Source organism: Cuculus canorus, chromosome 8 (genome assembly GCF_017976375.1).
Source record: "Cuculus canorus isolate bCucCan1 chromosome 8, bCucCan1.pri, whole genome shotgun sequence".
NCBI classification, from domain to species: Eukaryota; Metazoa; Chordata; class Aves; order Cuculiformes; family Cuculidae; genus Cuculus; species Cuculus canorus.
This window is the reverse complement of record NC_071408.1, coordinates 26687374-26703882: the sequence shown is the minus strand read 5'-3', so window position 1 is coordinate 26703882 and position 16509 is coordinate 26687374. Positions and strand designations below refer to the sequence as shown.

At 42.9% G+C, this 16509-nt stretch overlaps 1 protein-coding gene across 6 annotated transcripts in view; it reads left to right on the top strand.

Moving 5' to 3' along the window:
• Positions 1-673: 673 nt before the first annotated feature.
• MAST2 (microtubule associated serine/threonine kinase 2) overlaps positions 674-16509 on the top strand; it is a 196705-nt gene continuing 180869 nt past the window's right edge. For 4 of the 6 annotated variants that reach the window (XM_054073775.1, XM_054073774.1, XM_054073773.1 and 1 more), the window contains exon 1: positions 674-991. In XM_054073775.1, the coding sequence (XP_053929750.1) occupies positions 827-991 (165 nt within the window). In that variant the 5' untranslated portion in view covers positions 674-826. The remainder of the gene's footprint in view (positions 992-16509) is intronic. The other 2 variants (XM_054073777.1, XM_054073776.1) reach the window with 1 other exon arrangement.

Below are 16509 nucleotides of genomic sequence, written 5' to 3'. Positions count from 1 at the left end.
CCTTAAACTCGTTTGGGCTCAATCCTCCTATTCTTCGGGCTCAGAGACGTGCAGGCTTAGAGCTGCACAGGCTCAGACTGCTTTGGGCTCTGTCTCCTCTTAGGCGGGCTCAGGGCTGCCTGGGCTCAGTCTCCTTGTTCTTTGAGCTCAGAGTCGTGTGGGCTCAGAGCTGCTTCGGCTTGATCCCTCTGTTCTTTGGGCTCAGAGCTGTGTGGGCTCAATCCCTCTGTTCCTTGGGCTCAGAGCCGTGTGGGCTCAGTCCCTCTGTTCTTTGGGCTCAGAGCCGTGTGGGCTCAGTCCCTCTGTTCTTTGGGCTCAGAGCCGTGTGGGCTCAGTCCCTCTGTTCTTTGGGCTCAGAGCCGTGTGGGCTCAATCCCTCTGTTCTTTGGGCTCAGAGCCGTGTGGGCTCAATCCCTCTGTTGTGTTGGCTCAGTCTTCTTGTTGTAGGGGCTCATAGCCGTGTGGGCTCAGGGCTGCGCGGGCTCAGCCTCTTTGCTGTGTGGACTGACCCGTGCGGGCTCAGCCCTGTTTGAGCTCAGCCCCGTACGCGCTCTAACATCCCACGTCCCCTCACCCCCTCCTCCCCTCAGCGCCCTCCCTCCCTTCCTCCCTCCCCCGCCCCCCGGTAGTCTCGCCCCCCCCGCGCCGCTCTCGCGAGATCCAGCCCCGCCGGTGGGGCGCGCGCCGGCGGGCCGGGGGGGGGCGGCGCTGGCGGCGCGCGGGAACGGGCGGCTCGGGGATGTCCCTCCGCCCCGCGCGCAGGTGGCAGCGGCGGCGGCGCCGCCCGGTTTTCCCTGACTGCATGGAGGGCTGAACCCGCGGCGAGATGAGAAAGGGCCGTTCCCGGGGGGACAAAGCGGCGCCGCCGCCACCGAGGAGGGAAACCGGGCGGGCGGTGGCAGCCGGTGCGGCGGAGCGCAGAGCCACCCTGCTGGGGGGCGGCGGCAGGAAGGAACCGGAGGACGCCAGGGCTGCGGGGGCACCGGAGAGGGTAAAACGGGGCGTGGGGTGGGGGGCGGTGGGTGGCAACGAAACCGTCGGGTGGGGAGGGCGGTGACACCGGGTGCCCCCCCCCCCCCCGCCACGCATTCGCATTCGCGTGGCGGGGGGGGGGGGGGACCCGGTGTCGCCGCCCTCCCCACCCGCTCGAGCTGCGGCTGCCGCATCGCGGGGACCTGGGGAGGGGGAGCCTGCAGAGCCCGCAGCCTCCGAGCATCCTCTGGTGTCAGCGCCGCTTCCTTCTCCTCGCCCAGCAGAGGGAAGGGCAGGCGGGGTCGGTGTCTGGGTTCTGGCAGAGCGGAGTGGATGGTAGAATGAATGCCAGGTTGGAAAGGACCTTGAGGATCATCTGGTGCAGCCTTTGAAATGAAATGGGTCAGAAAGACGTCGAGCTGAGCCTTAACAGTGTCCCCTCCAGGACAGGAAAGGGCAGGCTTGGTGGGTGTCTGTGTCCTAGTGGTGTGGTATGAATTGTAGAATGAATGCTAGGTTGGAAGGGACCTCTGGTGCAGTCTTTTTTAGGTGATACATGGTTTAAATGAGATGGCACAGAACCACGTCGAGCTGAGCCTTAACAGTGTCCCCTCCAGGAGAGAAAAGTGCAGGCTTGCTGGGTGTCTGTGCACTGGTGGTGTGGAATGAATTGTAGAATGAACGCCTGTTTGGAAGGGACCTCGAGGATCATCTGGTGCAGCCCTTTAAATGAGATGGCTCAGAACCACGTTGAGCTGAGCCTTAAAAGTGTCCCCTCCAGGACAGAGAAGGGCAAGGCTAGTGGCTGTCTGGATTCTGTCAGAGTGGAGTGAATCGTAGAATGAATGCCAGGTTGGAAGAGACCTCTGGTGCAACCTTTTTTAGGTGATACATTGTTTAAATGAGATGGCTCAGAACCACATTGAGCTGAGCCTTAACAGTGTCCCCTCCAGGAGAGAAAAGGGCAGGCTTGGTAGGTGTCTGCATCCTGGTGGTGCGGAATGAATTGTAGAATGAATGCCTGTTTGGAAGGGACCTCGAGGATCATCTGGTGCAGCCTTTTAAATGAGATGGATCAGAACCATGTTGTGCTGAGCCTTAACTGTGTCCCCTCCAGGAAGGAAAAGGACAGGCTTGGTGGGTGTCTGCATTTTGGCGATGTGGAGTGCATCGCATCGCAGAATGGATGGCAGGTTAGAAGGGACCTCGAGGATTATCTGGTGCAACCTTTGAAATGGGATCGTGAGAACCATGTCAAGCTGAGCCTTAACAGTGTCCCCTCCAGGACATGGAAGGGCAGGCTTGGTTGATGTCTGTGTTCTGGCATCATTTAGTGGATCCTAGAAAGAATGCCAGGTTGTAAGGAACCTCTGGTGCAACCATTTTTAGGTGACGTATGGTTTAAATGAGATGGCTCAGAACCATGTTGAGCTGAGCCTTAACAGTGTCCCCTCCAGGAGAGGTAAGGGCAGGCTTGGTCCATGTCTGCGTTCTGTCAGCATGGAGTGAATTGTAGAATGAATGTCTGTTTGGAAGGGACCTCAAGGATCATCTGGTGCAGCCTTTTAAATGAGAGGGTTCAGAACTGTGTCAAGCTGAGCCTTAACAGTGTCCCCTCCAGGAAAGAAAAGCGCAGGCTTGGTGGGTGCCCATGTCCTGGCAGCAAGGCGTAAATCCTAGATGAATGCCAGGTTGGAAGGCACCTTAAGTCCAAGCTTTTTTAGGTGATGTATAGTTGAAATGAGATGGCTCAGAACCATGTCGGGCTGAGCCCTTGAAGTGTCCAATGTAGAGGAATCTACTACTTCCATGGGGAGGTTATTCCAATGTTTAACTGTTATCATGTGTGAAAAATATTTGTTTGGAATCTCCCCACCCATTACCCCTCATCTTTTCCATGTGACATCTTATATAAAGGGAGTCTCCATCCTCTTGGTAAGATGCCTTTTACGTACAGTGTCCCAAGTCCTGCCTGTGGTGCCAGTGGAGAAGCCAGGGAGGATGCAGTGAAATCCACCTGTGCCAGCTGCCTGACAGAGAAGGACCTGGGGGTGCTGCTTGACAGCCGGCTGAATATAAGCCAGCAGTGTGCCCAAGGAGGCCAACAACATCCTGGCCTGTATCAGAAATGGTGTGGCCAGCAGGACCAAGGGAGTCATCCTTCCTCTATACTCGGCATTGGTGAGGCTGCACCTTGAATCCCGTGTTGAGTATTGGGCCCCTCGGTACAAGAACGATGTTTTGGTGCTGGAGTGCATCCAGAGAAGGGCAACAGTGCTGGTGAAGGAGCTGGAGAACAAGCCTTATGAGAGCTGGCTGAGGGAACTGGAGTTGTTTATCCTAGAGAAAAGGAGGGGAGACCTTAACGCTGCCTACAACTCCCTGAAAGGAGGTTGTAGTGAGGTGGGTGCTGGTCTCTTCTCCCAAGTAAGAAGTGATAGGATGAGAGGAAATGACCTCATGGTGTGCCAGGGCAGGTTGAGATTAGATGTCAGGAAAAATTTCTTCACCAGGAGGGTTCTCGGGCACTGGAACGGCTGCCCAGGGAAGTGGTTGAATCACCATCCCTAGAGGTGTTTGAAAGATGGATGAATGAGGGAGATATATTTTAGTAGTGGACAGGTATTATTATAATTATTCATATGGTATGAATAATTACAGAATACTTCTTGTTAACAACCTTCTGTAGGTCACTCCTAATAATGACATTAATTGTGATGCATTTTCCAGCATTTTGGGGTCTTAATTCTTAATGCAAGAAGTGGTTAATTTACGAAATGTACTTTTGCTGATATTTGAAGATGCATAGACTTGTTAAAAGTGAGAGTGTGCAAGTTCCATGTGTCTTCACCTCACAAAAAAAGGTTGTGCTGGCTGTTGCTAAAGCTCATCGGGCTGAGACCCAACGGGTCTTAAACTTAGTTTTGGTGTGTCTTGATATCCCCAGTTTCACAAGAGAGAAAAATGGGGGATGAGACATAGCAGTTAAAAAATGTAGGTGGCAACTAATGTTTTTTGTTTTTTTGAAGAGGAGAAAGTATCGCAAGCATGAATTTCCTCAGGATGCAGCAATTCATTGTTTTGCCATTTTTAGGAGCAAACTGGAAAACTAGGTTATTTAACTTTTTCTGTCAGAAAGGTGTCTTAAGTTTATGTCACTGTTGCAGATGCGCAGGTTTACTTTTTTTCTTTGTTTTTTTCTAGAAAATCCACATTACTTTGTCTTCAGTTATAGGAGAGCTGTATTTTGGCTTTAACTAGTGTATCTCTCTTAAATATGGATTTCTCAGACTGGGCCCTGGAGGAAAAGAGCTCTGTTGTTTAATTTTCTTCTCTAGTGCCTTGTCAAGACAGGCAGTTAAGAGGTGCTGCTGCTTTTGATGTTTATCAGTTCCTGAAACAATTAAAGAACACCAATATACTCATTCAGGAAAAAAAAATCTAAAAAGAAGAGGAAATGACTTAGTTTCTTCCTGACTGTCCATTAAAATAGAGGTTGATAGAGCTATCAAATGCAATAGCAAGGTGTTGTGCTGTTTTGACATATTGCATATGATATTGACATGAAAATTAGAGAACCTGATTTCCGTTCTTGTTGCCTGTGAACTAAGCTTTCCACAAAACATGCATACAGAACAGGCTGCGGACCATATAATGTAGTGAAACACTCAGAAAGCTTCACCAAAACAACATTAATACTACAAAACAGGAAAAGCTGCAAATTCAGAAGTGCTGTTTTTTGAGATGCACAAGTTTTTTAGTGGGAGATACTGCCAGTTTGTTTTTAGCTTGGGTGCTCTGACCAGGACCTGTTGTGACTTGTAGGAACGGAGCTTTAGTTGCTGGCAGGTACTCAGTGTAATGGAGTGTTTCAGGAGTTTTGTGGCTGAAGAAAGCTTGTACACGACCTGTGAGACACCCCTTCAATCTTTAAAGCTTTAGAGAGCCTCATCCCCTTTTCCCCTTTTTCTTCCATTTGAAGTGGTGGAAGTTTTGTAAATGCAGTAGGCAACTGGAAATAAATACATTGGACAAATTTGATAAACAGGACGGATAAGTCTACTCACAACATTTCTGTCTTTAGTATCGGTAATTCACTATTTCTTTAAACATCAGGAGTTGATAACGTGTTTGTAGTGGAAAGGGCTTTCTGAGATGCAAAAGGCAGCGTGATACTCTGTTTTCACTGATGTGGCTTGTAGCTTGACAAATCTTTCCTTTGTGGGCACTTCTGACTGGAGTAGCACTGTTGTTTCCAAAGCTGTATATGCCCTCGGCTGTACCGATGCAGCAGTGCACACAGCTGCAGGGAACCGTTCGGAATTAAATTCAGATTTCACAGTTCGTTTGCCATACATTTGTGCAAGTTTGTGGTTGAGGGGGGGGAGACTAAGCTACTCTAATGCTGGAAAAAATACCTATCAAATCATGCCTTGTGTAGTTAATCGCTGTGCTGACCTTTAGGCCTTCGAAAATTTGGTCCTTTAATGTGCTGCACTTGACATTATGTATGATTAATATTTTGACTTTTTTATGAGTTACACAGGAATATAAAAATGACTGGACTCGGTCACATTAAAGATGCCTCCAGCTCAGTATCCTGCCTCACTGAGCTGCCAAAAGCAGATGCTTGGGGAAGAGCATAGTGTATATTGAGGAAATACCTCTCCCAGCCTCTAGTAATTTGTGGCTCACAGATTTCCTGAACTAGAGGTGATATTTGTTTTTAGTCCCCCCAGTGGGTTTTTTCTCCTATGAATTTGTCCAATCAGTATTTGAAGCTGTGTGTGCTTGTAGCATCCACCGCATCCTGTGGCTGAGTGCTGCAAGGCTTAAACACATTTTGTGTGGAAAACCCACTTCTTCTTGTTTGTTTTTGATATTTCTACCTGCTTGTTTCACGCCTTGTTTGTTAATTCTTTTATTGGAAGAGGTGATGAAGAAGAAAACCCATCTTCTGTGTGGTTTACAGCTTGAGAACTGTTTACTTCATTTACCATCACTTGCTTGTGACAATTCCAGAGGAGCTTTGGAAAGAAGTGACTCTATCTTCTTCATTGTCCTTGCTGTTTTCTTTGCACCTTTTGCAGGTGTTTTCCTGATAGGAGACAGTGATGCAGAGATCAGAGATGCAGAGTTGGGAAACAGTAACCAGGACTGGCTGCAGTATTTCAGTTGTGACACCTTGTAAACTCATATAGCATATTAGGTTTTATTCTTTAATCTTTTACCTGCTTTTATTTGTCAATCTTTAAGCATAGAGTTGGCACTTCTGTGGAACTGTCTGTTTTAACTCTACTATCACACTTTTAAATGCTAATATCTAGTTCAGAATTTGTCATTGTGTATATTAATTTAGGATTTTCTTTTTACTCTATGCATCATTTTACATTTATCTATATTTAATCTTGTCTGCTATCTTACAGCCCACTTAAACAGTATCATTCAGGTCTTCATGTGATGTTTGGCCATCACTTTTGTAACCTTGAATAATTGTCAGCAAAGTCTGTCACGTAAGTGTTAAGCTTATTTGCTAGATTTTGCCTTAAGATGTTGAAGGTATCCGTCCCAGAACAGATCCCATGGGACTCCACAGGAGTGGGAGTGATCCTTCTGTTTTGGCAAAAAGGCCTATTGTTGCAAATTCTTATTTCCTGTCTGTTAATCAGTCATTAATTCATAGTTGAGTTGTCGGTGACAGCTTAGTTTCATTGAGTGAGGGCATTTTTGTCAAACACAGCCCACTTGGATTTCCATAAAGAATCAGATTTATCATTGTATGCTTGCTGACTGCTTTGAAGGAGGAAAATGGAAAGTTGGGGTGAAAGTTACTGTTGCTTATGAATGATGGTCACCCTCATCCAGAGGCATGTTGTAAACATTATATTGTTTCCATATTATGTTTACACAACTAATTTGGGACATTGTGATGTTTCTTGAGGGAGACCCCACGTGGATCATAGCTAATATTTGCTAGAGGTGCTTTTATTAGCATTTTCTACCCTAGGTAGAAGTGCAAGGTTGAAGTACTCATGCAAATGATTCTTCAGTGTCTAGAAGATGTGATTTAGGGGGGTTATGATGGAAGTGTGTGAGCAAGACCATGGTTTGTATGTAGAAGGTGGATAGCAAATGGCATCTGACTGTTCCTTCTATTGTTAAGATAGGATTCAGGCTTGAAAATAGGTGGATCTTCACATAAAAAGTAATGCATTTATGACTTTGCTTTTTGCCAAAGGATGTAACGGATGCAAAAAGCATCCAGAGTTGAAGTACTGGAAGAGGAATCTAGTGAAGGTTATTAAATGGGCAGACTGCATCCACCTGAGGGAAGCAGCTCAGATTAGCTACCACCTAGGAAAACATTACAATAGGGCAAATGCACGAGGCTTTCACTTGCCTGCAGGAAGTGCCTTTGCTGTTTTTATTGTTTTTGGGTTTTTTTCATGAGGATTGACTGTTAGCTTCTCCCTAACAAATCTAAATCCTATCTTCCTCTGAAAGCACGAATGAATAAACAGATACAAGGAAAGCTGAAGTATTGTGGAAGGTCTTGGAGTGGAGCTTGAGGGTCAAAAGAGTAAAACCAGAGGGCACTGAGTGTTGCTGAACAGCATTCTCTGCTCTGAAGGCATCCTGTGAATGAGTTGGTGCTGCCCAATGGTGCTTTGCTTGGAGATGTGGCAGGACGTGGGAACAGAAACAGACCCCGTGCTTGTCAGCATGCTACCCTCGTTTCTGTCAAGCTTCCTGTCCTCTTGCTATGGATGCACAGAGCCAGGAGAGGATTTATGAGTAGGTTCAATGACTTTGTGATTTTGCAGGATAGTAAAGAGACGACAGGGATAACAGTAGCAGAGTCTCAACAAGCAGTTCAAGGGGCTGGTAGAGGGACTGCAGTAGAGGTGGGATTTTGGGTTAGGTGGACCCTTTGTCTTTTACGAAGTTTAGCTTGGCTGTTGCTGCTGAAGAGTTGGACTGAAACGTTCCTAAACCTAGAGGCTCTCCTGCTGCACACCTGCATTGTATAGGAGGTGTTCAGCTGATGCCAACAGGCAAAGCTGCGTTATAATATTGAGAAAGATGTAAAACCTCCTTGGTCCTGTTTAGTTTTGTGTTGGGGGACCCCTTCTAGAGGGCATTCAGTGCAGTAGGCTGTCTCCAGCTGTAAATTCTGATGTGCCTGAGGAAGGGAGATCTTGCGTATTCCCCAGACAGTACATGTAGTCATTTCTGCATTGGGTAGAAAGTATTTCCTGACCTTTGAACAGGATGACTGACTTAACAATCAGATCGTTTATAGTCACTTGGAACTGTAGTGCTGCAAACTTTAAGAGTAGCAGAAGTATTCTTTTCTCTCTCTCTCTCTCCTGTGTCTTTGAAACTTTGTAGATCTGTACTTCCCAAAGCCAAAATAGATCATTGTGCTTATCTGGTATGGTTTCCTCACATGTGCAGTCTGTGGAGCTCTCCTGAAAGATAGATTAAAACATCTCTTTTAGAAATTGATCTTATCTTAGCCTTAGATCATGGTCTGTCTGTCACCTCTTCTAGAAAGCTCTGCCAATGTTTAATTATTCCTGCAGATAGAAAACTAAACCACATCTTATTTCAAGGCTTGTTTTGTCTGATGTCTAGCTTTCAGCTGTGGAATATGCCTATGCTAGCACAGGCAGTAAAAATTCTCTACTCTCTGATATCTTTTCCATGCATAAGTATTTAAAATGTAAAATCTAGCTTCAGTTGGAACAGAAGACGTGGAGTTCTTCTGCTTCATAGAGCTGAGTTCTTTTGCTTCTAGCACTGTGTGCTTTCCTCCTGACTGGTCTTGGAGCGTGTGCACCAAAAATAGGTGTTACTGTGGCAGCAGCCTGGAGCCCTGTGATGGCAGAGAAGGTTACTTCTCTACTACTGTTCGATACTTGTCTTTTAACAGTTTTGGGGATTACCACAGTTGGGTGTGTTGTATGAGAGAAAGTTTTGTAATATTATGCCTATGTGGATATTTCTGTTTCCTGTATTCAGGACATCATGCAAATCAGTCCAAGAGTACTTATAAATGTTAGGTTAGAAGGCTTATCCCCCCTTTCATGCTATTTTTTTTTTTAGGAAGGAATGGTAAAGGATTTTTTCCGCTCTCTTCTCACCCTGTTCATTTTTTTGGAAGGCAGTCAGTGACCAGCAGGGAGAAATCCCAGAGTGCTTGTCAGATTTGTTTTGCCTCTACAGCTGCAAAGAAACTGTTACCATTCTTCCCTTGCTGTGTGGCAAGCCTTGGAATGGAAGAGATCTTTTTTTCCTCCTAATCAGAACTTTTGTGCTTCAAATATAATAAGCATATTCTTTTTTTTCCTTTCCGTCTAGGTGCCATCAGTGCTATTGCAGGCAGTACGTCTATAGTGATGAGCCCTGTACATAGAATGCATAACAGTTTGGTTTTCTTTGGTTATGTCTGCCAGTAGTCTTCCCTTTTGTTTGCTAGGTGAAGAAACAAGCTTTTGGAGTTTGATTGGAATTTTCTTCTGAGCTCCCTCTACACGTCGTTCTCTCAGGCTGCTGATCAGAGCTGTGTCGCAGCTCCTCATTTCCTCCCCAACCATGGACCCTATGGTTAACAGCTCACAACACTCAAAGCTGTTCCTTTTAACTTCATGTCAAAACCTACAAGCTGGGATGAATCTGAAGAAGAGGGAAGTTTGTTTCCAAGAAATAAATGGAGTCAAGTAGACATATCACTACCAACGCAGATTGCATTTGCAATCAAGTGTAGTTTTTAATATCCACATTCAATTTCCATAAAAAACAAATATAGATAAAACATAGCCAGATATGTTCCATAATCATCATTGCCCCCTCTTATAAAAGGAGGGCAGAGTGCTGCTGGCTTGAAGAAGACTAGGAACCATCTGCTTACATAAATACCTCCAGCTACCTATTTTGGGATATTATTGCAGTTTTGGGCTGATTTTAGGACAATCCCCGTCCATGCCTGTTTCATCGAAAAAGTTAAAAGAAAGTCTTGAGGAAGACATTAATAAAGACTCCTAACTTATGAGCTGTGGATGTGACTTACTGCTAAAAACTCTGTTGCTGTTTGTAGACCTCAGGCTTCCTTTTCCCATGTCCCTTTCTTTGTTGCTGTCTAGCTCCTTTTCTCATTTTAGGGAGATGGCAACAAATAATTTTTTTATTTTTTTTTTTTTTTTGGTATGAGAAGATGCTAAGTTCTAGCCTGTAAAGCATCCAATATGGTGAACCAGAGTCCAGAACGTTTGATTGGCTAGCAGGCGTTCTTACTCATTGTCAGAGTTTAATTTCTTAAGTTTATCTCTTTCCCTGTGAAGGAATAAAGGTAGTGAAGAAGGCAGAGCATAGCTGTGGAAGAAGGAGCTGTTCCCTGTGACACGTATGGGTCTGTCTCTGTTTACCTTGTTTACCTCTCTGTCCTTTTCTTGAGGAGGCAGGAAAAGAAGCCAGAAAGAACAAACCTCTCAGTGTCCTGTAGATATGTGTCACTGCCTTTCATAAGCTGATTCTTGTTGATGCCAGCGCTACACCTGCTCGACTTCTTTATTAGCTATAGTTGTGCCTTTCTGTATTTAAATCAGGCAGGAATGACATTTGCTGGCCACGTGTCACTCTGAGTTCACTTGTATGTTTGTACTCATGTTCAGAAGTGTGTGTGTGGGAAAATGACTGAAGAAGAGTCATCTAAAAGCAGGCTCGGGGGATAGTCAGCCGACTAATTCTGCCATGGGCTTGTTAGGTAATAGCAAAATAGAGCCAAAGGGCATGTGGCACTTCTCTAGCCTGACGTAATAAATCATCATCTCCCACAAAGTTGAATATTAACGGATGAACCTAATTTGTTTAAATCGATTTGTGTAAATCAATAAGTAGGTAGGCATTGCATCAGCGCCTTGGATGATTCAGCTTGTTCACATAAGGTTTCAGTTTCCTGTCACAAGTGAAGAGTAAGAGCATATGTTGTATATTAGCCACACTAATGTCATATCTTGCATTTTAGAATACCAAAGCAGGCAGTGGGGAGGTAATAAATATTTAGGTGTTCACATTGCTGGTGATCTGTGTCTTAGTTCAGCAGTGTACTCAATTTCTTGTCCAAAAGGAGTATAGAGGTGAAGAAGCCAGAAGAAGTCTGTCAGAAGTGGCTGGATTTGGTGTGGGAACTTGTTATAATCAATTAATAGCTTGAAGGGAAAAGCTGTTGCTACTTGGTATTTCTTATAGAGCACTTGAGGACAACTGTGGGGTGCTTGTCCCAGGCTGGGATTGGGCATCTACAAAAGACTCAGAAACACTGTGGTATCGTGACTGTGTGCTTTGGGAAACCAAGTAATACGCATGTGCATTGTGTTGGAGGAATGGGTATGTGTTACTGACTTTCCACTTAGAAGTTGAGTTACTTCTTGAGCAAGCTCATAAGCCTTCCTGCAGCGCAAAGACCGTCAGTGTTCCCCTGCCCGTAAAGGTATTAGAGTCTCTAGAAGAGCCAGTTCTTCATTTTTATCGGATAGGTTGTTATTATTGCCTGAGCTGTCTGTTGTGCTCCATAAACCAATATAGCTTTGGTGCTTACAGGAAATGCAGTGAATTATTATAGGTACAATATGATAGACATTTCTTTAAAATATTTTTTTTTTACTCTTATTTAATTCTTATTCATAGAACCTGAGTAGCTGAAGCTAAGGAAGCAGTGAAGACCACCAGGTTAATGAACTGTTTGAGTCGAAACAAAAAGCTTTGTCACCCATCAAGACCTTGTTCCTCAAGAACCTCAGCAGCTAAATAGACAGGTTATGTAGAGTCTTAGCAATTTCATTTCCACATCAAATAACGAAGAGTTGTGGTTAGTGTCTTTTTGTGGTGGTGTAGTATGTTTTGATGCCGGTGAAAACACTGCTCTTTGGAAGATGAAGCTGAATCCATGGTCACTCAAAAAACTTCTACCTTTTTGGAAGGTAGTAGAAAAATCTCTTTTGGGTGAAGAAGATGCGCTTGTTTTTTTTGATGTCTTGATAGATGTCCCTCTTGGCCGTAGGAAGTTGGCACTCCACAATATGTAATAGAAAGATCTGAAGGCCTTGTTTGGTTTGTAATAAGGTAACTGTCGTGACCTTTAAAACCTGCTTTGAAACATTTTTTTTTTACTTGCTTTTCCTCTAATCTGTGTTTTTTTTGTGTAGCGTGTTATCCAATTTACAGTTTAGGTCCCATGAATGCTAAAAGTAGTAATCTGTCAGAAGTTATTTTCTAATGTTCTCTTATAGGTACACATCAGAGTGCAGTGAAGGAAGAGGGCTAAAGACTGAAAACCCAGCAATAATAAAAAAATTAGTCTTTTGCTATTTGGAATTGCTGTAGTGTTAATTGAAGTCCATTATTTACATGGAAAAATAGTATAATGCTCCGTTACCGGGAAAAAGGCATACCTTTGCTATTAGAACTGCATCATAAATATTTTCACTTTTGTTAAACATATAGTAACCAATTAACAATAAACTACTTTCTAAAGCCTTTTAGTTGGTCTAGATTTTCTTGAATGTAAAAGTGAGATGGTGCTTTGAAACGTTCCATATTCCTGTTTAGATTCCCAGAAGAACGTAGCAGTGTTAAGGCTGAACTGTGGGGAGCTCAGGAATTTTTGAAATGTTTCTGATTCACTTAGAGTCCACATGTCTTCATGAACTGTCGATATAGGAAGATTTTCTCTAATGTTTTTTGTTCCACAGTGCGACTAGTAATCCACCATAAACATTTTCAACAGTACAAAGCCAAAATGAGTTATTTAACTACTTAATTGAATGACACCTGCTTTATTTTTTGGGGCCTTTACTGTGTCATGCTAGTATTTCTGAAACTCTTGTAGGTTTTTGGCATCACAGCTAGTTCCGCTAATAGTGAAAATATTTAACAACAGTTATGATAAACTGAATTTTGGTGCACTTCTGGAGTGCTGCTTCCGTTATTTGCACATTGTCCAAACATCCAGCAGTCCATTCAAGACAGATTTTCAGTAACACTTCAGTTTGTTGCTCCTCTGAGGCTATGTTCTCTTAGCCCTGGCTTCTTGCAGTGACTGTGAGCCAGCTTAAGAAAATGAGCGGAATATACACAATGTGTGTTTATCACTTTGATGTTAGCTACTACCACATCAGGATTCAAAAAATGAAGATTTTTTTTTTTTTAGGTTCTGCCATCCATGTTGGTTTTCCCTTCTAGGATTTGATGGAAGAGTTCACAGACCACCTTGTCTTTCATGATGGAAAAGAAAATACAGAATGGTTATAATGGTGAACAAAAGCTGGCCTGCAGAATGTAGAAAGCAGTTTTAGCATGATTGAATCATGTGTACAGTTAGACCCAGACTTGAGACACTGTGTCGTCTTTTCTTAATCCAGTCAAACAGTAAGTGCAAGAGGTACATCCACAGAGGAGCGAGGGGAATTCAGTACTGTCTGTGGGATGAAAACTTGTGAAAACATTTGTAGCTTCATTTCAGGAAGCTTGAAGATTTTTATGAAAAATCTTTTCTTGTGAAAAATGTTTTCTATATGACGTTTCAGGAAGACATATTATTAGCTGGAACTTGTGCGTGGTTTTTTCATGATACCAAGAGTCATACACGTGCAGAAGGACCTCATAAACACCATAGACACCATTTATACTCTACAAATAGCTCAAGCATGGTTCCATGTTTCCAGGAAGGCTATTTCCCTGTGCACGTTGTTTTCCAGTTATCTCAAGTATTAAACTTGGGGTTTGTTTCTCTTTGCATTGAACAATACGCAGCTTAGAATCATCAAATTGTCCTTCTCTGCACTCTGCCTTAAGATACAATTTGTCATTACAACGTACTGTAAAGTACTCAAATTGGCAAATCTGCGTAGATACCTTTGGCCTTGATGCTGCTTTCTCCCCTTTCTGAAGAAGTGCGCGCAAGAACCAAAGAATCCAACTTCACCAGTGCAAGTGAAGTGTTAAACTTTTGGAAAGACAAACTGGAAAAGAGTGTGGGGAGACTTGTGGAGCTATGTAGGGGAAAAAAAAAGTGCCAATAAGCAGTAAAATAATTGAATATTTTGCATTTTTTTTTTCTGTTTGTTCTGTTAATCTCCTGGTAGATCATAGAATGCTTTGGTTTGGAAAGGACCTTTACAGGTCATCTAATCCAGCCCCCTGCAGGAGCATGTCCTGTTCACTGAGAGCTGGATGAGAGAGCTACTGACGGCGCCTCTTAAGGGTTTATTTTTTGCCGTTTGAAATGGAGTGAATTGTAAGCCATTGTAAGGCCCCAGAGTAGGGAAATGTCATCTCAAAAAATGGAATGCTTAATAATTAAAAGAAATTTATTAGTCACTAAAATCACACCGTCCAGTCTTTAGTGTATTTACAAGCATTTTATTAGTGTAAAAATCAAATCTTAATGTGGAACCGTAGAAAAGATCTTTAAAGGAAATCTAGTGGTCAGGACTGATGTTAAGTGTTCTGGACAGCACCAGAAGATTAAGAAAAAATAAATAAATTATAATCACTGTTTTAGAGGGAAGCTTATAACTGAGCTGTATAGTTAATATAGTGACCATAGGCGTTTAGATATTTGAACATTTAGTCAAAGATGGATGCAGTGGCATATTAGTAACAAATATGTCTTTCTCTGTTTTATTATATGACTTAAAATGGACCTGTGCAGTGTGAAGATGGTGTCAAAAATACATGACCCTGAAAGTTAAATCATGCATTCAGTTATTTGCGTGTTCTTTGACCTTTGCAGTGATCCCTGGTTTTAGGACAGGGGGGAATCTGTTTTACAGCATTGTTTTGCCAGTTTTGCAGACACTTTAGCAGAAGTGTCTGCTGACTGTAGTCTTTCGCTTTGAACTTGATGCCCAGTGATGTTCGTTAACCTAACAGTTGGGCATTGTTTTTGTTCTCAAGCAGAAGGGAAGAAATACGTGGCTTGTCCTCGAGGAAATTTTGGCTGTTATTTCCTTGGGATGGAGCTGCTCATGCTGCCTGATGAGGAGAAATTTTTGTGCCAGACAGTACAGGCTCCATTTCTTCGTGCAGGCATTGATAAGAATTGTGAATTAGTTTATCTTTGTCTGCCATTTAATGTGATTTCTGTTAAGAAAAGCTAAGGATTAAGCTTTTGTTGTGCTTCCAAAGGTTGACTTCATTTCCTTTAGGTCTAAAGCCGTTGGCAGTTTTATTTACAGCCTTATAATAAAATGGTATTTTTTTCCCCATTCCATATGTGTAGATCTGCTGTAGAGTTTGAGGGAAAACTTGTTCTTGGGTAAATTTTGCATTAACTGGTTCTTGTTTTTGCAGTGCATCGATGTGCTTACCCCATTTGTGGTAGGAAGTGAGAAGATTACAGATGGTTAATGGAGACAAAAATACTGAGGTCAAAGCACCGGAACTTTCACTGTCACAAGTGAAAAAAAGTATTTCCTACTGTAAACGATGATTGTCTTCAGTGATGATAACTCCAGATTAAAATGCATCTTGGTCTTTGTCAGGAATGTGAGAAAGTAGTGTTCTATCTCTTATCAGACTGTTGTGCCTTGTTAGATTTTATTTTACTACTGATCTCTGTCTACCTCCAGATGTTTCCACTGCTGCTACTGTTCAGGTGATAGTTATGGTATAGGAAAGTATCCTGAGAAAAAAAGTAGTGTGGTTAAAGAGGATTCCCGTAGTGGTTTTGATTTCATGCTTTTCTTGCTGAGCAGTATGTGCTGTTCAAGTGAGCTTTATGAATTAAGATCAAGTCTTAAAATTGTGTTAAATGTCTGTGAGTAGTCATTGAATACTTAATTAGAAAAGCCCCTTTAACTCACCTGAGTGGTTCCTCGCTAAAGTTCAGTTGGTGAGTTGCCTTTTTCTTTTCTTTGTAGGCAGCTTCCTTTGAAACAAGCCTTGGAACAGCAGTTGGGCATGGGTTTCTCATTTCTAGCCCCCTTAGCCTTGGGAATGTTTTTTAAGGGCTGTATCTCATATTGGACCAACAGAGACTTTAATTTAAGACTATACTTTAAACTTAATAGCTCTTAACATTTTTCTCTGGGAAAGGTCTCTGCACCATTAGTAAATAAGTCGTTTTTATACAGTGGACACATCTTACTACACTGAATTATTGTTCACTTGCCAAACTTTGTATTTTCAGCTGGTATTTTATGTATTTTATTGGTGCCTTAAACATTCTATATTGTTTTGGGTTGAGAATCAAATATTAATACAGATAACTTTTTGGTTTTTGAACTGTGACCCAGAGGTTCTTGTCTGTAATGTATAAAATTAGGTGAAACTCTCTTCCAGGCCCTATTGCTATGAAGCAGTTGTTTGTTTATGTAAATTGAATGAACTTTTAACTTTTCACTAGGTCTTGTTCATCTTAGTAAATAAACAGAGTTTATGTTGCCAATGAAAATTACTTGACTGTAACTTTGTTTATAGGCATTAAACAGAATTTACACAGGTATAAAGAGGTATTTTATGTTGTTTTGCTCT